The 18628-nt window shown below is 36.7% G+C and overlaps 1 protein-coding gene across 1 annotated transcript in view; it reads right to left on the minus strand.

Annotated features, from left to right (window-relative positions):
* The window catches only part of Asator (tau-tubulin kinase asator), a 348933-nt gene that overhangs the window by 22779 nt on the left and 307526 nt on the right, over positions 1 to 18628 (minus strand). Inside the window, exons 15-17 of the mRNA XM_081728236.1 lie at positions 17460 to 17755; positions 16458 to 16611; positions 8333 to 10008 (exon numbers count right to left, since the gene is read on the minus strand). Coding sequence (XP_081584362.1) covers positions 8333 to 10008; positions 16458 to 16611; positions 17460 to 17755 — 2126 coding nt within the window. The remainder of the gene's footprint in view (positions 1 to 8332; positions 10009 to 16457; positions 16612 to 17459; positions 17756 to 18628) is intronic.

The raw sequence follows: 18628 nt of genomic DNA on the forward strand, positions 1-18628 counted from the left end.
AAAAAATAACAGTAAAATCTGGACAGTCAACTAACGAGAACTCGAACCTCGATCCCCACTTGTCAAGCAACTGCTTTACTGGCTTCGATACCAATGAGATGACTAGTTTTATTCCTTAAACATGCAATGACTAGATATCTGCTTGTAAGTTATACAAGCGATCCAATTACGAGTGATGGTTCAGTTTAGGAAATTTCTGTTATGTATTCTGTATATATGCAAACACTTTAGTAAGTATTATAGGCCTATATTCTATTAATAATAATAATAATGATTTTAGTTTGGAAATTTAGAGGACAATCAATAAGTGAGTGCAAAAATACCAATCCTGATTCTACGATACCTAATGATATCAAATCAGAGGCAACTAAATAACCCATTATAAATGAGCTAAATACTATTAACAGAATGTAATTCATGACAACATATACATTTTCTTTCACGCTTCCTTAAGCATCCCATGGGTGATGGATATGGGGAAAAATCGGTGGATCGTATTATCAGTTATATGGACTAAGTCTGAAGACCAACGCATATGCTGTATTTTATTCATATCAGGAGGTTTGCGTAGGATTAACAACCACACTTTAACGAAAGAAAATTGCAAAGAACCAACATGTGAAGTTGGAATCTTCCTGTGGAAATATTCCAAAGGAAAACAGCTCCCGATCGTGGTCAGTATGTTAGGTGTGTCACGAGGAATAATGTTCAAGATGGTGATAGGGTACAGAGTTTATGGCAAAACAATATCGGAGAAGAATAATCTCGTAGACAGAAGAGAAGCCTCAGTGACAGAAATTGCCGAACATTGAAGAGGATTGCCACCACCAAGTACACTGTCTAAATGTGGCAAAAGCGACTATGCAACTCAATCAAGCATCTGCAACAGCCTATTGCGACAATCACTGTTCGACGCCAGTTGCATAACCTGAACATCCGAGGTCAGTTACGATTTCCAAACCACTGACCACCACCAACAACGCTTTAGCACGAACGAAATGATGCCGAGAACATAGAAAGTTGACCGACGATATTTGGAAACGTGTAATATGGTGCGAAACAGCTGTTTATGTATGGCAGATTTCCAACAAAGCTTATCGTCTTAATTATTTCTCCCTTCCGTGAAAATCAGTGGAGGCTCTATGATGCTGTAAGCTGCAATTTCCTGATATTTTGTGGGTTTTACGCTCATGGAACGCATTACTGTGATTATACGGACATTTTATGGTCCAAATTTTTCAAGATAACAATACGGCAATTCACATTGCTAATGTGAATTCACATTGTTGAGACATGATTTCATGAACATCTGGATGAACTACGAAACCACCTCTGGTTCACCCAATTCTCGAACATCAGTGAACAGCTGTGGACAATTCTGGAGCTCATAATCCGGAGCAGATATCCTCCTCCATCATCGTTGGAATTGACTACTCTAGTGCCTGATGAATGACACAATATTCCTCTAGAAAACATTCATGACTTTTGTCTCCATTCCACGATGAATCAACAGTTGTTCTGCAGTCTAACGGTGTCCCATACCATATTATGAATGTATAATAACTTGTACTATCTTCAAGCGTTTCCATGATTTTGATAACAATCTGAATGCCTTCTGGTTGTAAAAGGCTCAGATGAATGTCCAAAATCATAAGAACTATCATACCTAATCAATAACGCTTCATGAAAGGAATATTGCAGAACTGATTAATAACATGGTATGGCTTATTCTTTTCAGGTAATTTTCCGTTAAGTAATGTCACATAGACTCATGTCGAAAAACAATAACTGAAAACTACAGAGTGGAATTTAATTCTTCATATTATTTTGGAAAATATCTATTTCATATATTTGGTCTAGGAATTAATTCGTGCGGGTGGACAAGAGATGGCGCAACGAACGGAGCGTCCCACAGTTCCGTGTATCCACACATGTGTTGCAAACCCCTGTCATCGCGTATCGTTCGTAGTATAGGGCAGTGGATTAAAGCGTCAACAACACCAGTTTGTAGTTAAGTGAACATGGCGCAATTTGTGCCTGATAAAGTGTTTTTGCGGGGTGTCCTGCTGCATTACATTAACATGCAGAAAAGTGCGACTGAAAGTCATCGTATTTTGGTGGAAGTGTATGGTGACCATGCTCTAGCTGAGCGAACGTGTCAGAAGTGGTTTGCACGGTTTAGAAGTGGTGATTTCGGCTTGGCAGACCAAGAGCGAGCTGGACAGCCAAAAAATTTCAAGACGAAGAATTGACAGCATTGCTCGAGCAGGATTCGTGTCAAACGCAGGAACAACTTGCAGCAGCATTAGGCGTTGATCAAACAACAGTCTCCAAACGCTTGAAAGCCATGGGAATGATTCAAAAGATGTCACATTGGGTTCCACATGAATTGAAAGACAGAGACGTTGAAAGACGAAAAACCATTTGCGAATTGCTGCTTCAACGACAGAGCAGAAAGGGGTTTCTGCATCGAATTATTACGGGTGATGAGAAGTGGATCCATTACGAGAACCCTAAACGAAAAAAGGCCTGGGTGAAACCAGGTGAACCAGGTCCATCACAACCAAAACGAGATATTCACTGTGCAAAGGTTATGCTGTGCATATGGTGGGATATGAAAGGTGTGGTGTACTATGAGCTGCTGCAACCGGGTGAAACTATGAATGGAGAACGTTATCGACGACAATTAATGCGTTTGAAGCAAGCTCTGGCCAGAACACGACCAGAATGGGAGAACAGACATGATAAACTTATTGTTCAACATGATAACGCTCGCCCACATGTCGCAAAACCGGTCAAAACCTATTTAGAAAATGTCGGATGGGAAGTTTTACCCCACCCGCCGTATTCACCAGACGTTGCTCCTTCGGACTACTACTTGTTCGATTGCATGAACAACGATTTGATTGGACAGCGGTTTACTTCTTCAGAAGATATCGAAACATGGGTCTCTGACTGGATCGCTTCCAAGGATGAGGACTTCTTTCGCCACGGAATCCGTACATTGCCTGACAGGTGGGCGAAAGTGGTGGCTAGCGATGGACAATATTTTTCTTAAGGTATTTATGTATTTTGTGTTTGTACTACAGCTTCAATGTGTGCGTACCAACCGCACGAATTAATTCCTAGACCAAACAGAACGAACAGAGCAGCAAATAACAGATATACATAAAGCATAAAATTTAATCTCACAAAATTTTATATCAACAGATTTCGTTTTGCTTTCTTTTTCACATTTTTTTTTTTTTTTTTTTTTTAATTTTCTTTCTGCCTGCACTTGTGAAGCCGGTCATTAAGACTTTATGTACTTCCTAGATGTAGAGGATTGAAGAGGTGATATGTTATCATAGATTTTCATATTTTATATAATAAAAATGTATTTAGTTTCTATTCTTTCATTAGTTTTTTTTAAATACATTTTTAAGTGCTTAAAAACATTTTCTTTTGTTTTGTAAGTGCCTCAACATTACAAGTTCGTCTGACTGATTCTTTCTCTTTCCCCTTAATTTCTAGATAAGGAAAAGCATTAACAGTTACAGAAATTGGACACAATGAAATAGTTTCATTGCACTCAAGGACACAATGACGAGCATACAACTACAATATTCTGCAATTAAACATTACGTAGATACAGAATACAGTAATACTTATTTGCTAGATGAAGTAGCTATTTTACTACTTAAAGCCATATTGCATCTGCTGAAAATATCAATGTATGAAGCTAAGAAACTTGATTGGCCATTTTACATTGGAGATTTGTCACTTCTTGATATCAATATTCAAACATTTTAAAAAACTAATGTGAAATATAATCAAAATTCCATTGATTATTTTCCCGAATAACTTCTGAATTGCATAGAACGTTCCTATACTAACACATTCTGTTCTCACCTGAATTCCGACTAAAGATAATGCCGTTATCAAAAGCCAGACTATCTACAAATTGACACACTGTTCATAGATCCGAGCCTTAGTTGCTAGATTGAACTAAATAGTCTACTCATATTGAAGGAAATAAACAAGCAGCATGACCAACTTCTGAGGCACACTGCTTACTCTATTTTCTGACTGAATTCGTTCACTTCTGCCAAACACAAAATCTCGAAAGGTTACACATCCAAGATCGACCATTCTACTACAATTATACTACATCATAACCAGCAGAAAAGGCCAATTCTCTTGACTTTTTTCTTCTTTTTATCTTCAACCAGAGATGAACAAACAGAAAATAAATTCAATACGTAATAATGATGAAATGTTATACTATATATATAAAAAACGTAACAAAACTAATACGCAAGAAGAGCTATTACAAAATGGATGTTGCATAATGTTATGATTTTTTCTTTACGTCAAAATTATAAAATTATGAAATATGCATTATGCTTAAATGTGTTGGTTGTTTCGTGTTCATGTAATATGTTTGCATTAAGTCTTCTAAATATTCGATTAACTACTTAGAACAATAGACGGCTTCATATTTACAATAAATTTAGCAATTAATATATAGTTTTAAAAAGCAACTATGTTAATTGATTGCTGTTATTAGAATCAAGCTATAAAATATTAGCATCTGAAATACGTATATTATGATCCAATTAATAAGCAGCAGCAGTTTAAATTTAATATAGCGATTTTACATATTATAATAAACAAAAAGCTTGGGTATTTAATGAAAAATGACACACATTCATGGAATACAGCCGGGATTTCTAAACTACATTTATGAAAATTTGGAAAGGATTTTAGTGTGTCTGTCTTCAAAGTTTTATACTCTTACTTTAAAACGATGTGCTAAAATAACACGATAATTTCTTTTAAGCTTGCTTTAGGACTATTTCCCATGTCTTGTTAATTTTCTTTCAAAAGAGTTTAATTAGAATCTTCAATCTTACTATAACACAATGGAACTAGTAATCAAAAGACGATATTAAAATTTTCCAGTCTTAGTCTCTCTTTAGCTAAAAGCACTAAATTATCTTCATAGAAACAGTGAATAGATATTTTTCTACTTTCCATGAATGTGGTTCTCAGCGACATGCTGTTAAGGTTATCTCAAAGTTTCTTTACTTTTGTACTTCATTATTGCTTACAAGTGAAACACACAGAAATGTATAGAAAACATGAAAAACTCACTTTTGCAGATGGATTCTCCACATTATACGAAGACAAAAGTCATCTTACATTTCACTGAGAGACGGTTAGTCACAGTAACTGTAAGGAAGTATTACCAAGAATTTTAAGCAAATACAGCTATATCTCGGCTACGTCATAAAGATACGTCGGATTATCTATCGACAATTGATTGATTACTGGGTGGATGTCAGCAATAAGGCTATATATCACCGTCACGATAAGGCCAATGGCCGATACATTCTGTGAACTAAAAATTCAAAATAAAACTTCTAAAGTTCAAGTATAAATATATATAAAAAGTTAAGACATTAAAACTAAACTAAAACTAAAATAAAATTCAAACGGAACGTGAAAAGACTAGATGAATACGTAACAAAATATAAAATATGTAACTAGAAAGTAAAAAATTGCAATAATAGTAACATGTAAGAGGAAAAATATAAAAACTGAAACTGAGAGCGTATTAACTATTCCATCTCACAAACAAAAGTGACAACACAGTCACTAGAGACGGCATTATGCCCTAAAACCTGGTTAAGAGTTTTAGGTAGCCCTAAAGCCCAAAATCCTCTCTGAGGTCTGAGTATTCTGGACATTCTAGAAGAATGTGTTGAATACTTCGTGGAACGATACAATCTTCACAATACTGATGGTTAGTACCACGCATTTAATTGGAATGCGCGAGATGAGTGTATTTAATACACAAGCGTGTAAAGATCACTTCAGCTTGGTGACTAGTATACGACGACATCTGCTAACTGCCCAAAATATATTTTACTTAGTGGAGTTTCTTTTCGTTATCTGGTTCCAATTCACTTGCCAGTGAGAATGCATCCGTTGAAAAAAAAAAAAAAAAAAAAAAAATAGGTACAAAGATCCAAGCATGGGGACAAGTGCTCCAGTGTAACGTCTGCTGTTGTAGCGTTTTTGGCAACTGTGTCAGTATGCCCCGAATGCCAACGTGTTATAGCACACGGGAGACAACGATGACACATTTTTGTTGAAGTAACTGGTGGTATCTCTCACATATGTTTTGCATTATAGAATGTTTAGTAGGCTTATAATAACGTTTTGTGAGTTAGTGCAGACAAGCAAACGACGCAACGAAAGCTGAAGCGCGTGATCGAGAGCAAGTTTAACTGCTTTTAATTCATCAAGAAATACTGAACACTGGCGATGCAAACTAAATTCCGAATAGTCTTTGTGCGCAATGAATGCACAGCCAACAGAATTCTCATTTTTTGAACAATTCGTATAAAACAGATTAACACTGGGGTACTGTTCTAGTAACGCTCCGAACTCTTACTGGTATTCTAGGGTACATGTGTTCTGTTCGGTAACAAATCGTAGGTCGAGTCTTGGTGGAGTTAACTGCAACAGTGGAAGTGCATAAACCTGTAGCAAACAACGAAACAGCCATACAAATTTGTCCGCAGCAGGACTCTCATACGTACCAATGTACCATTGAAGAGTAGCCCGAGAACGTCCTACATGTCAGTCATGAATTTGGCCACCACGCAACGGAAAGCTGTAGGAGTCGTCAGAAATGCAACGGAAAATCTCCCACCGCGATACACTAATAGTGGTTCGTTCACTTCTGCGAACTAGTAAGGAAAGCACCATTATGTAGCTGAATGACAAGGTGATGAATAGTGTTAAGTTGCTTCAGCAGGAGAAAACGAGCGATGAATAAGTACTACAACTGTGGTCCAACTTGGACCAAACTACACCACGATATAATCGCAACAGAACAATGCGATCAGCACCACAGATGCGGTGAGGGAGTACATGAAACACGTTTGTAACTAGGAGACAAAAGTATAAGATTCCGAATGTGTTGTGCCCACCTAAAGCGATGATTGAAAGTCAAACCAATCATCGGATTGTGTCAACAAATGAGAAACATGTGCCATCGAAAGACACGCCAAAACAAGAAAAGTTCGTTGGCTGCAGAAGTGCGTGCGTGCGTGCGTGTGTGCGCACGCACACACACACAAACACAGAATTTTCTGGCCAGAAGGCCGAAAGACACTCTCGTTCTATCAGCGAACAAGATGATTTAATGTAAGCTGAAGCTGTCGAATAATACTGCATCGCGAAGGTATCTGGAGCAGTAATAGATAATTATATCACCAACGTACAGCAGATCAGAAAGAAGGCTTCTTGCTCACAACGAAGTACATATCTCGAGAAAGTATGATCCGATTTTGATTTTTTCTTAAAAATGCAGTTTATGAAATACATAATCAAAAATATAAGAACATGTTTTCATGATTTTCTAATGCTTTAGGAGCTCGAGCGCAAAATGCTACAGAATGCCTTTTTGAAATGCTGAAATTATCAACTTTGATTACGAATAACCGTTTTAAGTGTGATTTTATTTAAATATCTAATATACCAAATTAAAGTACGGTTTCTGCAGAGTAAAATAGCGCCTTCTATATTGAAATATCCTTATTAGTTTGCCAGATACAGACTGAAGTAGAAAACCAGGCGTGCATGGGATGACGGCCATTTTTGACTGCTACTTGAAGGATGAAACTCACATGGGATATTCTGGGATTTTTAAAGTTTCATTGTATTTGACACAAAGAGCAAATCCTAAAAAAATTTTGTTTTTTAGATTTTTTCAGCTTGTCGAGCTGTTTTTACTGGGCTATATGAAATACTTAATACGAAAAAAAAAACTTATTTTCTTGTTCTTTTTCTATTAATTTACAAATTTTCTAATTTTTAAGGTTTGGAAACTAAATTCACGGCTCATTCATGGTTTGAGAAAATCACGGCTTATTCACGTTTTCATGGTTTTCACGGTCGAGTGGGGAACCTGGGAAAATTTCCTGAAACGCTGAGCCTTCATTAAAAAGTATTTACAACTTCCAATATTATTACATGAAAATAAAAATCGGTGGAATCAAGAAATAACTGAAACTAGTTTATAAAAACAACTTGAGGGGAAAAGGCCCTTTTCTGAAGAATGTTCACTTTTTGTCTTACTATGATGTGAAGAATCTATCTGCAAATATTCCTGAATATGCACTGTACCTGTATACATACCTCAAACAAATTTCTTTGCTAATTAAATAGTGGTATGAATATTGATGTCATTAATCTACCAAAGCACAATTAACTTTAAAATACAGTCTTAGAGCTAACCGTGCTTAATCTAAAGAACTATCCAAGTTCAGCAACATACCTTTGCCGCACTGAAGCTTCATTGGTTTGAACTACTTCGGAAACGGGTCTGCTGCGTCTTCGATGGAAACGCAGATTAAGCTGTGATTCATCAGTGACATATTTTTCCCCCTGTCGTCGCCGTCTAAGAGCTGGTGTACATCCACCCAAATCTTCCTCTGTGCTTACACTACGTTGGTACACAATATGGGCTTTGTTGGTCTCAGTTACTTCGCCATCGGGCCCTTCACCATTCTCCACGGACTCCCCGGGGACATGAGGAGCCGTAACGCTGCGTCGCAATGGATGCCCTCCGGATAATCTTTCACTATCTTCACTGTCACTACGACCACTTTTATTCAAACGGGCAGTTTCTCGCGGTGACCGCTGCTTCAGAAATGATGTCACCACGCGGGCAGCATGCGCTCGCTCTTCTTCTGAATATCTTCGCGTTCTGGCCAAGATTTCCTGAGTGGTCCCCGTTTGTGGTGCAGGAGGAGGATGCACAGAAGGTGGGTCTGTTCCAGATGTATCATCTTTCTCTGACAATGGCCCAGATAAACTACAGCGAGGACTACGAACAGGCACAGGGATTTTGCTCTTTGGAGGGTGTGGTACGCTTGGGCTCTTCTCTCGTTGTTGCGATGGCTGTTGCTCTTCCTTTTGTTGCTGCTGTTGGGATTCTTGGGTTTCAGTATCTTCTGCTGTCTCACTATCTTGAACAGAGAACTCAGACTTTTTAGCTTGTATTAGATCTTTTACTACATCAGTCCTAGATTCAGCACCTTGTTTGCTAGTTTTATTATCAGTCCGAGTGTCCACACATTGTTTATTGGTTTTAACTTCAGTCCTTTTATCCTCACTTGTTTGACTAGAAACTTTGACCACTTTATCACTATTTAGTTTTTCTGAAGATTGGTCCACAGTAGTCAATGAGTCTTTTACCTGGTGTTGCTGTGCCTTTTCATTACGAGATTTTAAATCTAATTTTTCACCATCTAATTCTTCTAACGAGGCTGTTCCTTCTAGAACGGGTGACAGACACGTTGCTACTTGCGGTGGTAGTCGCCTCTGTGGTGTTCGTCTTGGTTCTTCGTCATTACGACGGGAATCGTCTTGTTCCAATGAGTCTCCCTCTCCGTTCCTTGATATAGCATCAGTAGCATCTACGTGATCCGTTTCAGCTTTTGTTCTTCCGTCGTCTGGCTGCATTACAGCGTCAAAATAAATGGATGGATCTTCTTGGTTATAGCCGGGACTTGTTGGTGCGTTGGTTCTTTCTGTAGGAGCATCTAACCGTACTTTGGCACTATAAAATTCCAAGTAGCTAGAAAGCACACTATCATACCTAGATGCTGCACCGTCACCACTAGTAGTTAGATTAGACTGTCCTTTCACTTGTAATTGTTGTGGGGATATAATATGGTTAATGTCATTCTCTACTCCTAACGATAAACGCAGAGCTTTTTCTCCAAGTGCACTGTCCGATCGATTTTTAAGAATGCCGCGCGGTCTGGGATGATTAGGGTCTTCAACTATACCCAATCCTGTTCCCTGCTGAAGCATGGTGTCACAAGTTTCCACAACAGCAGACCCCTCGGCACGATCCAAGACACGGATCTCCAGTCGACCAGAAACAGGTTGTGCTTCGCCCATACCTATGTCTCCTTCATCTTCTGCGAAACTAAGGGCCACGTTCTGAAAAGAAATAATTAAGCTCAATTTACTGATCTCATATAGGCAAAGGATAACGTCAATGTTGAAATTTTGAAAAAATAAATTGCTAAACGGATATAATACGGTGCTATCACTTGTATCTATATTTAATTATTATTGGCCAAATAAACATATAAAGAAATTCATTAGTTAACTATAAATATTTCTATTCATTAAAGAAAAGAATCAATTTTAATTGTAAGAATAAAGCCGGAAAAATATCTTTTCATAGCTATTCATGGAAATTATTTTATTTTATTGTTTTTCAAGAGTATACATATAATACCAACAACAAACTGTTATACTTCGAACTTGTCCACGTATTATATTCAGTCCTCACTTTTATATATATAACAACATTATCAATGAAATCTCTCACGTCACTTTGGATAATGTGGCAGTAGAACGCGTTACCAAAACCAATTTCGAAAAACGGTTTCAAAGAGACTGATGACAACTCCAGGAGGGACTTAGTTCATAAAGAGTGGGTTATGATTAAATAAGGAATTAAAATTAATGGCGATGAATTTAAAATAAATATGAAGGAAACTAGATTTCACAGGAAAATACAAAATGAGTAAAGAGGTAAGAACGAAAACCGTCACAGAGTTACGAAATCACATAATTTTGGCATCTGGTGGCAAATTCGGTTGATTATGATGGAAAGGTAAAATGTACGCTCTATCCTAGTGAAATAAAATATAGTACAGGCATATAGGAAAAAGGCAATATTTTCTCAACACTTAGACAAACGACTAATAAAAATAATGATTCTATCTGTCGGTTCAGTGAATATTTTGCTATTTGAATATCATAAGAAAGCACAGTTTTACTGACAGTCTTAATGCCAATATGAAATGACCTATAATTTCTGTTCTATTAAGTCAAGTCGCACATCATAAATAAATAACTACATAAACAAACAGCTTAATCAATTAATCATACATTAACTGACAAGACCAATTTAAGCGTTTCGAGTAGTAAGGGCAAATTCAACAATGGATTGCTCTCTGAAAATGCACTCTGAATGATCAAAATAAGCGTCCATGTACTTTGAAGGTATTTTGTTACGTAAAAGTGGAACGAATTCTACAAACCATTCATATAAGTACGAAAAGTGGCTTTGGTATTACATCTCGAATAATTTCCGAGCGTTTCACGTACCTTTTGTTGAGTTTTCCCTTACTACCCGGAACGCCTCAACTCAATTTTATAAGTCGAAAATCAGTGTAGTTCTAAAAACGCTATTAGCAAGGCTGATGAAATAATTTGTATCAAAATGCAAATGGGAAAGTGGATGAAGCCCCTTCTTTTTCCAAAAGAAAAGTAGTATACTATTACAAAATACATAATAAAAACATCACCAAAGTTTACTGAAATCTCTGCTATGCCATAATTAAATAGAAGAAATACAGCAAATTCTCTTTAATTCGGACTTGAATAATTCGAAAAAGCAGTTTATTCGCCTTGAAAACTGTGTTGAAAATAATGGTAAGAATCATGAGTAAATCGACTTACAGTACACGAGTTTTTAGTGTTGGATAGAATGGAAACGGAAAAATCTAGTTTCAACTGGTTTCCAGTTATCCGGAAACAGCTGATGATGATAAAGGAAATGAAGACAAGATAAGTGATGATGTAAAGAAGCAGTGTGTGTTAAACTTATCTGAAGTTTCCAAGATGGTTGAAAATTTTAGAAAATTTATTAAATGTCAACCAAATATCAATAATGACGTACTTCATGCAATAAATAGATTGAAGATTTCGTTGACCGTATAAAACAAAGAAAAGATTGAGAACTCCTTTAGCTGAGAACAGGTAATTTAGGATGTTATTTGTGCATGTGACTTTTTGTATGTTAATTCAGTGTATGCGGTACCTATTTAAATGTGTTTTCATTGGTACATGTGGCTGATTTATGTGTGAGTAAAGGTCATTTATTTGTTTATGGAATTGGATTACGCAAATAATATTTTGCTGAAAGGTAAGTCACTTTACGTTATTTATTTATTATATATTTTTGTTTCTTTACATACAGTAGGTTTTTTTTTTCTTTTTTGCATAGTTTTATGCATTTAAAAATGCTTCTTTTTCGTGTCTCGAATTTTGGATAATTCGAATTATTTTCGTGTCTCCTTGAACTTCGAATTAAAAAGATTTCGGTGTCTATAAATAGTGCGTGTTCAAAATATAACGTAATCTAGATCAGAAGTAATATGCTAAAGTTTTGTACAAAAACGGATTCGAATGTGAATCCCTTCCAACAAAAACTTTTCTTTTCCTCATCTGCTACCTCATGCTTCACTTTTACCATAGAGCACACACTTTGGACTGAGTTCATACAGTCGGTTTCAAAGATATTCATTTTGTATTTATAAAACATACATTTACGTTGTCTTGGCAAACATTACAGAAGGTTGATCCATCTGTGTGTGTCCGATTTTGAAGTATCATCTACCTTAAAAAAACCACGGGACCACCATCAGTTGCCCTTGACGTGAACATCATGTGTATTAGCAATAGCCCTGCACCGTAACTTCCATTGTATAAAGCTCCGTTAAAGTACAGGAACGGGAATCCTGAGCTAATCCTCCTGGTAGGCTTTCCAGAGACAATAGACAGTGGTGATACGACAAGATGCTAGTGCTCTTTTCAATACACCAAACCCGCAAAAATCCATGGGACATAGATCAGATGAGTTCACTAGTATGTCCTGGAAGGAAACAGTCTGGATGCCAGTGTCTGCGCAATCTGTTACAGGAATCTCTGTGTATGTGATGAGGACTTATTCATATGCACACGAACTTGATTTATTGTATTTCTATACGAACCAGGCAGATCTTCGGTATAAATTGGTGTGATATGTTGCTGATAAAATTCGGAGTTTATTTTGTAGTTTTTAAGCATCTACCAAACCGATAACTTGCCTTCATAGTATCTTGCGACAACCAGAAATCCTTTCGAGAAACTTGTTTTGCACTGATAAATGAAGTCAGGACGGGTTTGTGTATTTCATGGAGTGTACATTACGGCTAGAATTTTGTTACAATCTGAGTGATAAATCCCGGCTTCGTCGAATGTGGTAACGAACTTCCATTTTCCCTGCATAGATGGCATTTGTAGAGGCGCCAGCAGTGGGTCTTTCTCTCCTTCCGATGGTCACAGTAAGGACATGGCCACAACTTTTCAACAATATCCAGAGCTTTAATTTGCCACGCACAAGTTGCGGTTCACAATCGACTGTCACATGTAATTATCTTGCTATTACACATTGTGTAGAAGGGTTCTCCTGCAGGGCCATTCAGCGCCTTTTGAGCTACAGCTGAAGTCACAGCAGTACACGGTTGCTTTCTACTTTTACTGGGTGAACGAAGTGTTGAAACGTCGTGGTATTTATGCCGATTAATTATGTTCTTGATGATCGTTGACCCCAATGCAAATTCATTTTCCCTTCACTATTTTGAATCTGTGCCACGGAAAACTTGGCATGGAAAAGTGCTACGACGTAGTCTTCGCAAAACGGGCTTATCTTGGGAGTCATTATGCACACACCACACACACGCAAACTTGGTTCGATACTAGAGACCTTTGGCTTTCTTACTGTTTGAATCATTCTGATCGGGCGATTTTGTGAGCAAGGGTAAAAGTTTGAAATTGGGACACACACAGACCAACCTTCGGTAATATTCTTTTCTACATTCATTTTTCATAGGATTGATAAGGATGTATGTGAACGATTTTGAAATGTGTATGTGTGTATATTATTATGTGTCTTGCTTAAACAGGGTTTGGAGTGAACAGTGTAGAAACTCAACTTGTACCGATAAGTGTACATATTTCAGCTACAAAAAAATTGTAAAGTTTTATTGGGACAGTGGATTCACTATCAGAAAGACATATGAAAACGCCGCTGGATTACGTTATATGCAACAAAGACCAGTGCTTGAACGTTCACCATCAAAATATATCCGGAATAGTCAAAGTGCAAATTTTCTGCTGCGCGACATAAGCAACTTTCAAACCTTAACGAAATAGTGCGCCAAACCAGGGAATAAATGAAACTATTGAATATCGATCGACGCAAATGTAACACGGCTTGCGGAGAAATGTATTATATTTAATCATGTTTTTCGTTTTCTCTAACGAAGGTGATAACTGAAGTCTACAAAGTCAAATAATTTGTAACCTGATCAATGGCTGATCAAGAAAGGTCAATGTGACTGAATCATTGGCCTTTACCAATATTTCTGGATGAAAATGTAGTCGTAATGTCAATGTACAATCAGAGACAAAAGTTTTTCAGTTTGATGAAATTCGTTTCGTCAAATCAATTATCCCGATTCTTTTACACACATTTGCTCATTGAAAGGTTCACAATATATATTAAAAGATCAGTAAATGCACGTAAATCAATTTCTTTGTATCAACATTTTAAGTACTGAGTTTGTTGATGATGTACTAACACAATTGGTTGATTGATTGAGGTATTTGACAAGGCTATTTGTCCCCGTCATAATAACTGACACACATTTTAAAACTGTTTCTAAAATTTTCTTTTCAAATGTTGAATGAAACATATCTTTGTTATGACGGCCACTGACACTAAGAATACATGTTAAAGAAAATAAATATTCAGCTTTATGATTTTATTTGAAAGAAGCCTGTATTGCTTTCCGAATGAAAGAATGCAACAAATTACAGAATAAATGAAGTTAAATATCCACCGACGAAAACATAACAGCGATAAGAGAGAAATGTATCACATTGAATCATTTTTTCGCTTCATCTAAGCTGAAAATTGTAGTTTGTAGTCTACAAGAAAGTTAAATTAAATAACGAATGAAAAAAAAATTCTAATCGAACTACCAGCTATAATAATGCAATCTTGAAGAAAAAAAAAAAAAACTGATCATTGTTTACCTTTCAGCACAGAACACAAACAAAAGCAGTCTGATATTAAAGGTACATTTTTTCTTTCTTTCTTTCTTTAAAGGTGACTGATGATCAGGTACAATTTCAACGTCGTGTGCTTTTGGGCGTAAATGGTAAGAATAGAAAATGAAATGAAATCATTCAGTTTACGTCTTACGGTTACGTCGTGTAGGTTCAAGGAGATGATGATGAGAATGAAGGAAATGGTGGAATGAAGAATGTGGGAGGAAACGCGACCCCGAGAAAACCATGCACACGCTGTCCACCACAAAGCCACTTGGTGCGAGTTGCGGTGGACCAGGGCCCCACGCACCATTGAGCCACCGTGATAAATCATAAGAAAATATTCACAAGTTACAAGTCTGGATTTGGTAACCAAACCAAATGACTAGTTAATTCAGAATTGAAGATGCGCAGAGTACAGAAGATTTTGCAGGCCGAGATTAAAAAGCAGGCTGAAAGTCGTAACAGATTAGTATATGTTTATTGTCTACACATTTTGAAGCGTAACGAAATCAAGATGTCTATGAGTATCATGTTTTAAAATTGCCGAATTTCAGTGAATGCTGGTTCACAGAAATACAAAGGCAGACAAGAACATCTCACAGCAAATTGATTTTTGATTTGATTTGATTTTTCTTTCTTTTTAACAGTGAGGCTATATGAGACGTGAACCTAAGGTTTACGTGGGATCGGAACCACATGAGCTCTCACCGGAAATCGAATTCGGGTGTCGCACACCAACAGCGCATGTGCGATCCACATAACCACGAGGGAACTCTCATACCAAATAAAGTCAAAGGTTTGATAGGGAATAGATCGAATAATTAAAAATTAAAAAATGTACAATATAATAAGAAGACTGGTAGAAAGGGCACTGTTAATGAAATTCTCTCTGAATTAAGCTGTCTTGTTTGCTTCATGTCAAACTAGATAAAAGCTTGGATGCATAACCGGAAGCTCGCATAGTCTTAGCCTGTTCCCATTGAATTTGTTTTTCTTTTTTTTTTCTTTTTTTTTCGAATCATATCATTTAAGAAGACCGATCTCAAAGGATTTAGTGAATTGCAAATTATAATTTGGGTAATTAAATATCAACATAATCAACGTAAGTATTTACACATTTATCTCAGCATATCACAAATCTAAACATTCGAAATTAGACTCATTTCCATTTATCAATTGCTTGTATTTTAAATAGTCCCTCAAATTATAGAATCAATGAATATATGTACTGTATGTAAACATAAAATCAGCATTAATGTATCTTGGTTATCTGTGATGACAAATAATGTTGACATAAGTTTGATCTGCATCTTGATGAAGAAACCACCTTTCTATATAAAAAGATTTCCCAAAAATATTTTGTTTAATTCTTCGAACACTTGGAAACAGAATCAATTTGCTATTTGGATTTAAACAGTTTAGGCCATTATAATACTTACGAAAGTTTGGTTTGATATGAACATCAAATATAAAATAATATTGTTCCAACTTACAGGTAGACTGAGCCGTCTGGTCTGTTTTTTAAGCTCCGCTTCTTGTTCTTTTTCCTCTTGTGTTCGACGTATTGCTACATTCCTCATAACATCAACTTCATACACTAAATCATCGAAAGCTGCCTGCTGGAGCAATGGAGGTTCGAGACTCGATCTGAAAAGCAACCACATTATATCAGGGTAATTATACCAAAAATTAAAATAAACATATTAAATCTACTTATATCAAATATTAAGTAGGTGCACCTGATGATATAAAATGGCGCACAAATAGTCGCTAGACGACAACGCCTTCGTCGTGAGACCAAGGTTCAATTCCCGGCGAGAATTCATGTAGTTCGGATTCCACGTTAAGTTGTAGGTTCATGTCTCATATAGCCTCACTGCTGAACGGAACACTAAACTCAAATCTAACAGAGCAGCAATAGTAGAGTACTCATCTTTGGTGCATGAAGTTCCTGGTTCGATCCCAGTGCGACGTGCGCTTTGTCGTGGACAAATACCGTATGTATGCGTTTTCTCTGGATTCTCCCGTTTCTTCCCGTCCATTTTCTAAATTCCACATTTCGTTCATTAGTATCATCAGCGTCTCCTTGAGCCGCGGAGCATAACTATGGATGTTAAACAAAAAAGCACGGCGAGTATACCACGTAATAGTCTACACAAAATCTCCGAATGAACATGAATCCCTAGGGTGAATCTGATTTCAATTTTACAAGTAATCCATTACACATCTACACGAATATACTGAACATCCAACGGATGACCATATTACGTTTTTTTAGTGTTGATGGACGTCCATTTTTTGATCCAAATACCCATGGACATGCAATGGACGTACTGGCCACGATATAATTACCCAACAGACGTACGATGATATGTAAATTCTGTTTTCTTTCAATTTGCGAATTAATTTTTCTTCCAATGTTCCTAACATGAACTGAGAATTACAATAACTTCCAAATATAAAAGCTTTATTTATCTAACAAGTCAGTAGATTACCTAATATGAGGCGAAAGTTCTGGGAGACTCCATGCATGAGGAAGGACACCACGTAATTCTTCAAATTCTTCAATGCCAGCAATATTGAGACAGTTGACACGAGGCCGCTGCTGTTTGGTTTCTTGAGGGGGAGGAGTTGATGGCACCGGTGCAGGAGCAGAAGAGGGAACAGAGGATGTAATATGTCCACTCGGCAGACCAGCTGCTGGAGTTACCTGAAGTCGACCCTCTTGCACTACACCGTGACCGTTGCAGTGACCCAAACTGTCACCCTGCACAAGTGTCATATCCGGAGCCTACGATTAAAATTAAACAATTATTTAAAAAAAAGTAATTAAATTCACACGAAATAAGTTAGTTAACAGTAATTACTTATGAAGCGTATGAAACAAATTTGTAATAATAATAATAATAATATAATGGCTCTCCTGTAATGTTTCTTTAATTCGTGTTTTTTAGCCGATATTTCAATTGTTCCAATGAGCAATTTTCATCAGGACAGAAGGCTTAAATTATTTTCCTATCTGGATCTTTTCACAGTTGCTGCAACTAATAGTGGTACGTTGTAAAAATATTTATCCGTATTTGATAACGGGTTCTTTGTCCTAATGCAATGTGATTCAAACATATTCCTTTCAATATTACAGAAGTCCCGGTGTAAATTTCCACATCTCGAATTAAATGTTTAATGATCTGGAGATGATCGATTGATGGACGTAAGGAAGATCAGTACAAGATGATAGCAACAACTATGTAAAGATCTGGATAGAAAAATAATTTAAGCCTTCTGGCCTGGCGAAAACTGGCAGCTAGAGCAAATGAAATATAAACTAAAAAACACTCATTGAAGGAACAGTACAAGTGAGTTATTCATTATTATGTTAATAGTCGCTAAAATAATGATGATCCAATCAAGACGAAAATTATTTGTATATGCATGATCAGTATTTAGTAAAGTGAGCATAAAGTCTTGAAACAGTAGCATCCCAAAAGAGAATGAGAAAGTACAGCGAGCAACTAAAGATGTTAGTGAATACAAACAGCTATATTCACTCTATTAGATCCTATCTGCTTAAGCCTTTTTGATATCTTTCGGCCATATCATATAAGGAAATGCTGCTATGGCTCAAGCACATTTACAAGTGTTCTGTAGTATCACTATGGTAGTA

This window comes from Thermobia domestica, chromosome 10 (assembly GCF_964235325.1).
Source record: "Thermobia domestica chromosome 10, izTheDome1.hap1.1, whole genome shotgun sequence".
Classification (NCBI taxonomy): Eukaryota; Metazoa; Arthropoda; class Insecta; order Zygentoma; family Lepismatidae; genus Thermobia; species Thermobia domestica.